At 49.8% G+C, this 12,741-nt stretch overlaps 5 protein-coding genes across 5 annotated transcripts; 1 reads left to right on the top strand and 4 right to left on the bottom strand.

The window, feature by feature from the left end:
* Positions 1-395: 395 nt before the first annotated feature.
* Positions 396-2,792, bottom strand: N7519_004502 (uncharacterized protein; the record flags this gene model as incomplete). Its single annotated transcript, XM_057291278.1, has 1 exon — positions 396-2,792. One exon carries the CDS (start codon positions 2,790-2,792, stop codon positions 396-398), a length of 2,397 nt encoding a protein of 798 aa, XP_057152480.1.
* An 829-nt stretch (positions 2,793-3,621) lies between these two features.
* On the top strand, positions 3,622-4,244 carry N7519_004501 (nuclear transport factor 2 family protein; the record flags this gene model as incomplete). The annotated part of the gene is made up of 4 exons (XM_057291277.1): positions 3,622-3,643; positions 3,729-3,799; positions 3,875-3,946; positions 4,008-4,244. 4 exons carry the CDS (start codon positions 3,622-3,624, stop codon positions 4,242-4,244), a joined length of 402 nt encoding a protein of 133 aa, XP_057152479.1.
* Positions 4,245-4,623: 379 nt separating this feature from the next.
* N7519_004500 (isocitrate lyase 1) lies at positions 4,624-6,422 on the bottom strand (the record flags this gene model as incomplete). The annotated part of the gene is made up of 5 exons (XM_057291276.1): positions 4,624-4,984; positions 5,053-5,852; positions 5,930-5,947; positions 6,004-6,159; positions 6,243-6,422. 5 exons carry the CDS (start codon positions 6,420-6,422, stop codon positions 4,624-4,626), a joined length of 1,515 nt encoding a protein of 504 aa, XP_057152478.1.
* A 2,068-nt stretch (positions 6,423-8,490) lies between these two features.
* N7519_004499 (alpha,alpha-trehalase) lies at positions 8,491-10,928 on the bottom strand (the record flags this gene model as incomplete). The annotated part of the gene is made up of 4 exons (XM_057291275.1): positions 8,491-8,620; positions 8,673-10,414; positions 10,463-10,584; positions 10,646-10,928. The coding sequence occupies 4 exons, from the start codon at positions 10,926-10,928 to the stop codon at positions 8,491-8,493; spliced, it is 2,277 nt and encodes a 758-aa protein (XP_057152477.1).
* Positions 10,929-11,610: 682 nt separating this feature from the next.
* Positions 11,611-12,576, bottom strand: N7519_004498 (short chain dehydrogenase/reductase family; the record flags this gene model as incomplete). The annotated part of the gene is made up of 4 exons (XM_057291274.1): positions 11,611-11,830; positions 11,897-12,200; positions 12,262-12,496; positions 12,547-12,576. 4 exons carry the CDS (start codon positions 12,574-12,576, stop codon positions 11,611-11,613), a joined length of 789 nt encoding a protein of 262 aa, XP_057152476.1.
* Positions 12,577-12,741: the final 165 nt, after the last annotated feature.

Raw genomic sequence — 12,741 nt, 5'->3', positions numbered from 1 at the left:
TTCTGCAAAGTTATGTTCTAGCCGAATCAAAAAGTGGGGATAATCTTATTAGCTTGGCGTTGACACTGTGCCAGTTATGGGAATTAAACGTATTTAGGAAGTCAACATACAGAGTACTATTTGTAAACCTATGACTACCTAAATTCAAAAAAAAAAAAGACAAGAAAAACAAGAAAAGCATTGAAACTAAATTGGGGTATCCAAACATTTGAACGCTAGTTGCTGAAAGATTCGTAGATTCATCAAGGAAAGAAGCGTAAGTGTTGTTCTCCGGGTCTTCGAGGCTGGATCGTGTCCATTCCGTCAGATGCGCGCCGGCACAGCTGGGCAAGAACAAATTCTTCTTCCAAGGTGGCTGCATAGATACAGCACATATGTACTGCTGATTGTACCAGTTACCATAGCATAGCATGCCTCATGCGCCGAGTTTCAAGCTCAAAGTTATCGCGCTTGTTAGGGTTCTTTCCACATGCGTCAGTCGCTTGCTTGCACTTTTGATTCGGCGACAGAGATTCCAGCGCAGGTCGTCTTTTCTGGAACTCCGCTCGCTCAAAATCAATGAACATTACCCGACCGCTATCCTCATTGTAGACCATGTTGCCGGCAATTGGATCACTGTGGAGCACGCCTAATCCGTGGATAGCATGTAGCGAGACTTCCGCGAGACGAATTAGCTGATCTGGTTCGATTTCGTGTCGCTCAGCCAGCGTCCTGCCCGCATACCCCATCAGCATGAAGTGCACAATCTCCACGATGCCGTCGTAAGAGATTGATCGACGGAGAGTTAGGCCACCCAGTACAACAGGCACGTGCACCCCCTGTAGTGGACGGAGACGCGAATACATGCGCTGCTCATGTTGGATGTGTTCAAAGAACTCGATAGGCACACCTTTGCCAACAAAAGTATACCCGTGAGACAACAAAGTCACTTTAAAAAGGGCTCCACGTGTGCCATGAATATGCAAGGACTCGCATCCCATCTCCACGTCCTCCACGTCAGGACCCAGGTCTTGCCCGAAGAATTGCCGATCCAAGAGACGGATGAGTGTGGCCTTGCTGATTGGATGTCGATCAACTCCATGATCCAGCACATTGGGGCATTCCTGATCCAAACTCCCTCTCGTGACCAAGCCTAAGAGGCACTGTTGTGTACAATACTGGCGAGACTTGCCCTTTGAGGAAGAGTCTCCTCGTCCTCCTCGTGACTTTGTTGCAGCTGAGGATGGGGGCAAGGCTGAGTGATCGGCGCGGGGACCCCAGGGCCTTCGACTGGGGGTGTGTGAGTTGGGTCCGTCGGGAGAATCACCAGACTCGGACGAACTCAGAGCCTCCAAAGGAGTGCAGGATGCGAATGTTGCAGCGGTGGACTTTGATCGAGTCTTGACAAGAGACAAGTGGCCGAAAGTTGTGCTGGTCCGCGGGGGCTTGTATTCTGAAGAGGGCACCTCTACATTCGATAATTCGCCGAGAACGTGGTCAAATATCATTTCCCATTTGACCAATCTGTCCTCTGCCCACTCGCTCCACCGCATACCTCGCCTCGGTGTTTGCAAAGCTCGGAGAGTGAAAGCCAACACCTGACCGATTGCTGTTAAGTGCAATCTGTTGTCGTCACTTGGATCACCGGTCCATCCAGTTGTATCACCAACGTCTTCTTTCGGCACCGATAGATAATAGTATACGGTGGAAGGATCGTCGCGTGGAACACGAAGAAATATGAATGCTTCGCCGGTACACACATATCCAAACTCCAGCCCCGCAGTGATCATGTGGGAAAATGCCTGTGTGATGACTGCAGCCACAACGCGCCGGCAAATGACTTCTGGCGTCTCATCTTCCTGATAATGGACCACCTGGTCGACCTCCATGTCCGAGAGCCCGGCCAGTATATGCGCGAGCGTGAGCTTATGTGGCGCTTTGTATTCGACGATAAAGACAGGAACCCTTTCCTCGGGGGCTTTGTTGTACACACAAATCTGGTCCCCTCGGGGTTTAGGTTGCTTTCGCTTCACAGGTCCTTGGCTTTCCGCATCTGGCGGACTCGAAGGTGGAAGTTGAGACTTATCGGACTGTTTCGCAGCCAATCGGCCTGAGCGACGCGGTTGTTCCTGTAGTTCCTGTAGTTCCTGTTGTTTCGGCTCCAAGCTCATGGATTTCATCTTGTCCACCATTGACCCGTCCGTTAATGTATTCGCATGGTTTTCAAAGGTCACATCTCCCTTAAGGTGAAAGACTCGTCGGATTTGCGGGCTTGTGTAGAGTTGCCTGATGATATCGGCGAGACGCGACTCGATCGTGAGCCGTTCAAAATAGCCGAGATCAAGCTCTGAACCCGACATTCGTTGTGGGACCTCTCTACCATATTCTTTCAGCATAAGCAGCGACAAAAAATGGCGCTGGGTGACAAAATCGACGCCCATGAGATCCGCCCATATAGCGGCCTGCTCCTGCGGAAACCCCATCCACTCGCGAATCTTAGCTGGGCGATACTTATCGTCTGCATTTGCCGGCTTGCCTTTGGTTGATGAGTTCGGATCTGGTTGTATGGCTAGGCCAAGAAATAAGTGGACATGGCAAGCATCGAGAAACTCGGGAAGGGTGGTTTTTCGGACTAGCTGTAGGATCTGTCGGCTCTCGAGCCTTTCTCTGCTTAGTTGTCGCTGGGCCTCCTCCTCGCGCTTTTTGGCCTCCGCATTACGCTTTTTGGCTTCTTCCAGCCGTTTTTCGGCTTCTTCTGCCAGTTTTTCGGCTTCTTCCGCACGTCGTAGCAACCGGGATATCTCACGCTCCATTATTGGCATATTCTTTGAAAGTCGAGGTTGAGAAAAGTCTGTAAAGCAAGCTCTAGGTCGGGTCGTGTTGTGTTGATTGCCTTTTTCGGAAGCAAACGCACGAGCCCCACTCTCCTTAGCCAATCATATCCCTTACAGTCGCATAGCATAGTAAGTCAGATAGTTTCTGAAACAACAGAGGTCTCTCTTCTAGTTATTTATTAACCTCAGCTCTTACTCTCCTCTCACTTCTCCCTCACTTTCCTTGCCTATATTTACTCTCGCTTTATCAGACGGAAATTATAACAATCAGAACACCTGATTCAGAGTAGCGGAGACTACGGCCTAATATACATACCGCTTCGGCGACAATTGGATGTTCCGGTTGTTTCTTTTGGCCTAGTGACCAATTGCTTCATGTAAACCACTCAGGTGCAGCCGCCTGAGACAGGTTAGCGCCTGGATTACAGAGCTACCTCCAGCCGGTAGATGGCTGCTTGTATGTGTGTATAGGATGACACGGCAACTTCACCTATATTAGACTAATACATATCATCGAATTTGGTGTCAGTATCATGTAGGCTTGGCAGTAACATCTGAACTCCATGCTAGCAAATTCAATGAATTGCCAGCACTTTCCTATTATCACATTACGTAGGGGCCGTGGATACCTATCTAGGTACCTTGTGCTTGACTATAAATGTGTGTTTGAAGTCACGATTGCATCACATATTCTTCCACGCCACCACCACATTCAAATAAAACACTAGCTCTGTACATTTTGCAAGCTTTTACACTCGACTACAATTAGCCTCAGAGTCAAGTTCGCTAACAAGTGTTACGTTCAACAATGGATGTCCAAGCAGTATCCCGTATGCAGCCCCGACTTCCCTATTTTGATCTATCCATAACTCTGCCAAAATATCCACCCAGCTAATTATTGTTAACTCCATTTAGACGACTTTGTTCAGGACTATAATAATAAGTTCAATAACCCGGACGCAAGGAGCAGCATGGACTCGTTATACGTATGTCCTAGTCAATGAATTTGCCGGAGACGAAGCGATTATAGAATCTACGAAGACGAAGCTAACTTAGACTAGCATCCGGAATCGATGTTAACATGGGACGGCGTTCAACATCAAGGCACGCAGGAAATCATATCAGCCTTAACTGTGAGTGTTTCTCACTGGAAGTGAACATACGGTGAATATCCATCTAACTAGTCGACTTCAGGGACCCAGTATGAGGACTGTTAAGACGCACATCACGTCTGTAGACGCTACCCCATCGGCTAACCACGGCGTTCTGGTGGCCGTTACTGGGAATTTAACTGTGAGCGACATGTCCCAGGTCGATGATGGGCCCGGTAAACCATTGACCTATGCGGCGACTTTCTCTCTGCAGCCTATACCTGAACTGAAGGGTGGATTCTTCATCCACAGCCAGATCTTCAGGGCTGTGCGTTCATAGATGGTCTTCTCCTATCCTGCCTCCCGTGAGTGCTTGAGAGTCCATTGCTGGGCTTATGGTCATTTCCTCCTGGCTCCCAAGAGGTTTACGGTTTGCGAACTTTGCATTATAGAGCTTTCGACAAGTCTCCATCTGTAATTTCAACAGAATATCTTCAAAAAGTCACATTCACTCAATATGTAGATAATATGCTGTGATTTCGAAAATGCAAAATAAATCGGCCACCTCACTCATCCAACAGGAGAGTAAGACCGACAGGGAATCAAATCAAGACTGTTTAGAAACAAAGGGAAACGCCACAATAAACAAAAACAAGACATCAAGAACATATATAGACAGACAGCCGAGACCATCAGGGTATCAACATGAGCACCACAAATCAGTTCTTGAACTGATCCTCGGTCACACCCTTACCCATAGCAGCAGTACTACTCACACCACCAGAAACCATCTTCAACAGGTTATCGACGTAATTAGCACCACTCCACTTCTGGTGGGTGACAACGTCAACGCCCTGCTCCATCTCGGGTTCCTGGACAAGCTCGCCGTAGGCGCGCATGCCGTTCTGCGAATAGGCCTTGGCGAACTGGTGCGAGATCAGCGCAGTGGTGTGCAATCCAGCCAGAGTGATGAACTGCCACGCGTAGCCGAGTTCGCCGAGACGCTTGATGTAAGTCTCCTGCTCGTTGCGGGGCATGGCCTTCTTCCAGTTGAAGGAGGGTGAGAGGTTGTAGGCGAGTCTAGTGGGAGAGTTTGTTAGTTCGAAGCTCTAGTATGCGGGAAACTAAAAGTGGAGAAAAGAACTTACTTTTGCTCGGGCCAGACGGCGTGCACGCCGTCAGCGAATTCCTTAGCCTGATTGTAGTCGGGCAGCTTGCTCTCCATCCAGATGAGATCGGCGAAGGGCGCGTATGCGATCGCGCGGTTGACGGCGCATTGGGTACCGCCCTTGTAGCGGTAGAAGCCCTCGCGGGTACGAGGAGATTCCCAGTTCCAGTAGATGTCGACGCCGGTGAGGTTCTTGGCAATGGCGCGGGATTCGGTGTTGCTCTTGCCCTTGGAGGCAGAGAGGTACTGGTCGATGAGGCTCTTCTTGTTGACGTGGGAGCCGGAGTTGATAGTGTCGATGACGGCTTCGCTGAAGAGCTTGAGGCCGGCCTGGCTGGTCCATTGGTCCTCAATTGCCTGCAGCTGAGCACCGTTCTTACCGGCCTGCTCGGCGGCAACCATTAGGTCGTTGAGAGGCTGGATGCTTGAGTTTGTGGAGCCCACGATGAAGGCGTGGTCGCGGTGGTCGATGGTCGATGTGATGAGGGTGGCGGCCTCGGAGTCGGTACGGGCGATGGCCAGGAGATCGGAGCCCATGATATCGGCCTGGGCGCGGATGGCAACCAGACGGTTGATGTGCTCGCTGATGGGAACGAGGACCTTGCCGGCCATGTGGCCGCACTTCTTTGTGCCGGGAGCCTGATCTTCGATGTGGATACCGGCGGCACCACGCTCAACGAACAGCTTGGTCAGCTTCATGACAGCGGTCAGACCGCCGTGTCCGGTGTCGGCATCAGCAATGATGGGTCGCAGGTAGTCGACATTGGCAACGTTTCCTCGCTGGCCCGCAGGGTAGTAACGCGCTCTTCGCGCTGTTTACGGTCATGGAAGAGCTGTGCCATGAACAGCTGGTTCACCTTGCGAGGCACGGTGTCCTGGAGTACTTGTCAGTATGCGCTCAATTTTAATACCGTCAGTATATTCAACGTACCATGGGGTAATCGGCCAGATCGGGGGATGGTTCGTCGGTTGACGAAGCGGTAGACGAGCTCTGCCAGCCGGAGACGTAGATAGTATCGAGGAACTTGCACATTTGAGTGATCATGGTAGGCTCAAGACAGCCGTAGGTGAAGCTGGCCTGCTTGTTCTGTTCGTGAAATGTATAGTTAGTATCTATAGAATCATGGGTCGATATTTCCCAACTTACCTGGAAGTTTGATTCGACAATACCCAGAGCTTCTTTGCTTGCACATTGGACGGGTAATCGATCTTCAGGTTACCACGTTTGGCCACAATCTGCTCGGCTGTGAAAGGGCGTTTGGTATAGCGCCACCGAGAGTCCTTCCACCAGTTCTGAACGGCTTGAACCTCTGCCGCATACTGGCGGTCCTCGTCTTCGTGCAGACCCATGACTTTTTTTTGGTATAATACAGGGAAAGGGTACAAATATAGTCAGATAGTATATTCAGGCGTGCAAGAAGTGTGTCACGTCTGTTCCAATACTCCAATTATGGAAGAAATGTAGAAAAGGATAAAGCAGAAGAGAGGAGAGGCTATAGTTAAAGAAGAAGAAGCGATCACAAGCCAGAAAAGCCAGTACTTATTTAATATTCAAATGCGTCACACTCGGTAAACTCTCGGCTCACCGGGAGTCAGACCAATAACTCTCCAATGCCTAGGTATTTCTCCATATCCCAGAGTTGTTTCACGGGCGAAGCGCTCCGAAAGGCGGAAGGCGGGTACAACTGGGCTCGGGAGAGAGGATCCAGGCTCTGATGATCCTCGGTCTAATGGGACAACCCTTTGCCACTGCTGACTTGCATCTTCCATGTCACAGTAATCGGTATCTCACTGGGATGTATAGAGTATATAATCCCAAGTGGTCTCTTTAACCCATTCCTTTTTGATCGTTCAAGTTGGTGTTCAATGTTTAATGTTCGATGTTAAAATATATGGAAAATCTCGGATGACGTCGAAGACACATGCTATTATCGTGACAATACGAAACATATCGTAATGTAATTTTCACGTGCATCAACTGCATTGAATGTTCGGAGCATGTTCATGTTGGGAATAGTTTCAAATAAGCTACGTATGTAGAAACCCTGGGTAATACTAAGCTGCACATACTACAGTTTAGCCAAGGAAATCAACACCATTCGGAGAGAAACACTGTCCAGAAGCAACATTTCAATGAATGTCTGCCTGAGTCATCCTTGCCGTATTGTCATGCCCGGTATCGACCGGTCTCCACCAATCCTCGAGATGCTTCATATATCGAGTATTCAAAGTTTCTATGTAATGGTTTCGGGGATTTTCGGGTTTATATTTCTTTTTTCGTTATCTATGCCACATAGATGTAGATCCAAGTTGTATAGTCTTGAAACGACCAGCTAGATCCATGGATATATATACAACAGTCCATCATCCTCTTATGTATACTGTACACTACGCTACCATATATGCGGAACCGCACCTCATTACCTACACGAAGTCAGACCGGAACAGGTGACTCTCTCAAAATACCTGCACATGCATCTGTCTCATCGCAGGAGGTCCACTCTGTTCAAGGAAAAATGACTCAAAGCGGCCCTACAAGTTGGACCTCGGCACAACTGAGCTCTGCCAAACTAACCGCATACAGCGCCGATAAGACTAATCAGGAACTATACAATGACAGAGTCTGGAACAAAACCACGAAACAATGTAGTTTTAGATCCTGCGTAAGAGATTTATGGGAAACATCTTTGGTATCATCCTTGCACTTATAACCCAAAGAATCGCGTGCCTCTTCCATGGATACCCAGGTGAACATCAGATATCAGATAAGCTTAACGAGACAACGATGTCCACACACCCATACAAATATACAAAAGAAATCTCAATGTCTACAAGAAATAAGTGCATATACCTATACCGCAATTCCTCAGCCCCAGAGCCAACGATAACTACCTCGGGAAAACAAGGGATGCCCAGCTCCGCATCCCGTCTATTATCTGGATGCGGAAAGCCCTGCCTACAATGACGCCTTCGGGATCTCTGAAATGCGGTCTTTTTTCGGTCGGGGACGCGTTGCTCTGCCGAGGCATCCATCGGCTTATTTTCGCTTTGGTTCGGGTTGTGGTTCTGGGGTATACAATATACTCCAGACAGTCAACCTCATTTGGCGGGGTCTTCATTTACTACAAGCATAATAGATCGTGGCATGCGCGAAAAATAAATCTGCTGGCATAACGAAGCGAGGATACACGTTGTCGTCCATTCTTTTTTTCGTCCTTTTATTGATCTTCTTTTAGCAAAGGGAAAGACTGAGTGCCAAGTAATAACCAAAAACCAGCGCTAGACAGTAAACACTGCCTGATGATGCCCATATCCTTCCTGCTCAACTACGTGGATTTTCTATTCTCCTCTCGACTCATCCCGCCCATACACCCCTGCAACAATCTGGACTGTAACGCAACGGCAACACCAAATTCAATCAATATGCGTCCTGAGCAACGACTGCCCTGTGGTACGTCTCATACGGAGTGATAGTTCCCAACGAGCGTCTCATGTGCGCATTGAGAATCTCCAGCCCGTAGACGTAACTGGCATTCACCCATCCGAATCTACGATCGAATTAGCAAGGTATTCACAACAGGAAAAAGAACAAAAACGTACCCTTCACGCGGAGCTCCCTTGAAGTCCACGCCCTGATTGCCGTACTCAGCATCGACCCGGTGCGGATCAATAGGACGAGTGACATCATATTTCTCCACGACAACACCATTGAAGTCAACAAACGCCTTGGTGATCATGTAAACCCATTTGTATGCCAGTCGCTCCGCATCTTCCTGATAGCCATAGCGGAGGAAGGCTGTCCAGGCAAGCATCTGCTGCGGCGCCCAGCCATATGGGTAATCCCACTGCCGATTGGGTCGCTCCAAACCCACTGCGCCGCGAGACTCTTCAGTGCCAGAGACCAAGCCACCGAACGCCTCGAAGCGGGGCAGGGCCCTTTCCATCATTATAGCTGCTTGCGCGGGAGACGCGAGACCAGCCCACATCGCCCAGAAGGTCGTGGCGGTTTCGTATCCCTGGCGCTCCTTCTTGACCGTGTCGTAGTCGAAGTACATACCCTTCTCCTGGTCCCAGAGGAGCTGGTCCATGCGCTGCTTGCGCTTGCGCGCACGCCGGTCCCAGACTGCAGAGGACTCAGTTTCGACGTCCTGGGTTTTGGGTGTGCGGAACTCTGCTGGAATGGGGAGTTTGTCGTTGAAGTGCACACGGATGATCCGCGCGATATCGACTTCGTATTTGTACAGCAGAGAATTCAGGTCGACTGTGGCGAGGTTTCCACACACTCCCTCCAAGCGGTAGCTGGTGTCGTGGCCGGACTCACGGACAGCTCGGTCGTGCATGAAGTACTCGTCGAGTTTGGGCTCGACGATAGTCCTAGAGTTGTATGCCCTAACAAATTCTTCGAAGGTCATTCCGTGCTTCTGGGCGTATGGGGTGAGAATGTGCACGAAGTGGGAGGGCTCAGTCTCTGGGGGCACGCCCCAACCTTCGGGGCGATACCTCGACAGACCAGACTCTGGATCGAGGCGAGGCGCGGTAACCCAGACGCTGTTGTACTCCTTGATGGCAGCGAGGACAGAATTGCGCAGGAACTCCTTTGAATCCGGCTCGTTTTTGATTCTTTCGTAGACACGCAGTGCCATGTCGGTTAGGAAGGGCGGTTGCGAGCGAGTGAGGTAGTAAGATCGATTTGCGTTGAGGATCTTGCCATAGTGCTTGATCTCGAAACAGAAATTGATTACCATACCCTTAGCGAGGTCGACGCGGTCGCTGACGAGCAGTCCCAATGATTCCATGTAGCTATCCCAACCGTACAGCTCGTTGAACCGACCACCCGGCACGACGAAAGGCACACCGACCAAATCAGTCTCCCCGGTCAATTCATTGAGCTTCTTCTCCATGGCCAGTGCAAGTAGGCCGGGCTTGTCGTTGAGTCCCATCACATAATCGGGTGTAATCACAGCTGGCAGCATCTGCACATCAAGACGCAGCTCGGGGTGATCTTCCGCAATCTGCTCATAGTATTCAAACTGCGTTTGAGCACCCGGCGGGATATAGATCCGAGGTCGTGGATCTGCAGTCCAATCTTTGGGGTCTCGACCTGCCACTTCAATGTTGGAGCCATCGATACGCCTTGTGAGGGCATTCCAAAAGGAGTCCTTGATTAGACGAGACAGCCGCGCTACTGGATTTTCGCTTAGTCGTGCTTCGTCAAGGATAATGTGCTTGCGACCGTAGTCTTTTGCAATTGTAAGCTCTTGGAGGAGGTTAGAGAGCATGTACGTGCCCCGCACATCAACACGCTTATGTCCGGATGATGCTGCAGTCCCGACCGAGATGACCTACAACAATTAGCAGTCGTCCTTGGTGTTTGGCACCATCAAGCATACCTTAGGTCCCAAGTCCTCGATTGTAATCTGCATATTCTGGTCCGTATCTTCTTGCTTCAAGAGAGTCGCAAGCGTCTCCTCCACCTCAATGAGGAACTTCCGAGGTCGTCCTGATGCCTCATCTGTCCGATGTTGTCAGCTCCTGCACTAACCGCATATCCGACATATTTATAATAAGCATACCATGGCTACCGCGTCGAGACGGCAAGGTTCCAAAGAATTGGTTGATGTCTTCGCGGCTGTAGTCGTTCAAACCCTGTAGATCCCAGTCAAAATAAGCTTGCTGTACCTTCTCCCGCGGGGTGCCGTCCAACGTCCAAGCGTTGTGGCTGCTTACCACTGATAATGCACGTCTCCTCGCCTTGAATTTGTTGACATTTTCATTCTTGCCATAGTACACATCTGGATTGGAGAAAGGATCTGTAGAGCTGGAACCAGACCGGGTATGTCCATCTGACGAGCTCATGGTCTGTGTGGCGGAAGAAGAAGAGAGGGCACAATTTAAAATCCGAATGTGCGTTACGCAAGAATACGTCCACACCGACTATTCCCGGCAGTCGAAAAAAATTAAAGCAGCAAGTACAGATGCTCCAATGGGCCCAATATATGATGACCTGGGCTATTGCACTCTGTACTCCGAGGGTACTCGCGATCTGATCAGAAAAGTCAGGGGTTCTTGGTCTGACGAGTAAGACAGTTTCGGATTCAGGTAATATGTTGAAGCTTTAGAATGGATAGGGGATGGTAGTGATAGAGAACTTGAAACAGAAATTTGTTATGAACCTGGCAGAGGTGGAAAGGGAATGACGGCATTCACATTGATGATGTCGCCGCTCCACTTATGTTGCCGCTCCAGAGCCGATAAGCCTTTAGATAACAACTTTAGAAACAAATCGAAGACGAGGCCCTGGGATGCGATTAATAAAAGAAAATATAAATACTGCAAATCTTTGCTGGAAGCAGTGACTCAAAACCAAGACTGTTGTGGCTTGGACGAATGTGGTAACCAGCCATTCATTGGAATGTTACGGATTCATGAATCCCAGTAACTATAAGCTTAAAGTCCCATCGAACAAAGGAACATCAATAATGCTTGTGCTGACACAGCTATTTACAGATATCCAAAGCCAAACTGTTCATACAATTGCTCACAACTTGGCAGAGACCGCGCTTCCGCCGTCGAGCGTGATAGTCGCGCCGTTCACAAAAGAGCCGGCACGGCTACTCAAGAACAAGCAAGCCCCGGCCACATCCTGTGGGGTTCCAATGCGACCCAGAGGCACACCAGCCCTGATAGTGTCACCGAATGACTTCAAGGTAGCGGCCATCATCTTACTTTCGAAAGGACCACAGGCCAAGGTGTTAGAGCTGCAAACCGAATCAGTCTCCGAATACATCAAACAAAGCGAAGCGAAGCATAGTAGATATACTTACGTGACGTTTCGCTTGCCCAGGTGGTTGGCGAGCACCCGGCTCAAGTGGTGCAGACCGGCCTTGCTGGAACTGTATGCGAATGTCTCGAGCGAGGGAACACGGAGTCCATCAATGCTGCCGATATTGATAATGCGAGAGGGATCCTCCGGTGTAGCCGCCTTCTCCAGAAGCGGTGTGACGAGCTGGGTCAGGTCGAAGACACGGTGGAGGTTGAGGGTGAGGACTCGCGTGAAAGCCTCGGAGGGGTATTCATCATAGGGAGCGCCCCAGTTTGAGCCGGAGTTGTTGACGAGGACGTGGAGCTCTAGAAGAAAGAGGCATGTTGTTAGAAATGATATAGCCCTCCATTGGATGTGATGTCTTACTGTCCTCGCGCTTGCCCAGTTCCTCAGCCAGCTTCTTCACGTCCTCAAGCTTATAGAAATTGGCCGGAATGGCATGAGCTTTGCCCTTGCCCAGGGCGTTGAGCTCCTTGGCTGCTTGCTCACAGGCCTTTGCATCACGGGATGAGATGTAGACAGTGGCACCGTTTGTTACATAGCCCTCTGAGATCATGCGACCGATGCCTTTAGCTCCGCCGGTGACCAGCACCACTTTGCCCTGTAGGCGCGTTAGAATGGTCGGAGAGGTAGAGCATGTAGCGATCTGACCTTGACATTGAAAAGACTTGCGGAATCCATTGTGAAATTGTGATTTAGATCGATTATACCAAAATGATAGAAGACAAGAGTCTACATTTGTTAGATCTGTCCCTCGTAGCCTCCCCAATTACACTCCATACCCGAGGCCGACGGGGCCGAGATTACTTGATGAACCAGCCGAGGCACGCGGACCTGGAATATCTT

The sequence above is a fragment of the Penicillium mononematosum genome (assembly GCF_028829835.1).
Source record: "Penicillium mononematosum strain IBT 11891 chromosome Unknown utg000002l:1.0-8112719.0:1.0-8118358.0, whole genome shotgun sequence".
NCBI classification, from domain to species: domain Eukaryota; kingdom Fungi; phylum Ascomycota; class Eurotiomycetes; order Eurotiales; family Aspergillaceae; genus Penicillium; species Penicillium mononematosum.
Note: the sequence above shows the minus strand (reverse complement) of the source record. Positions and strands in the feature narration are given on the sequence as shown.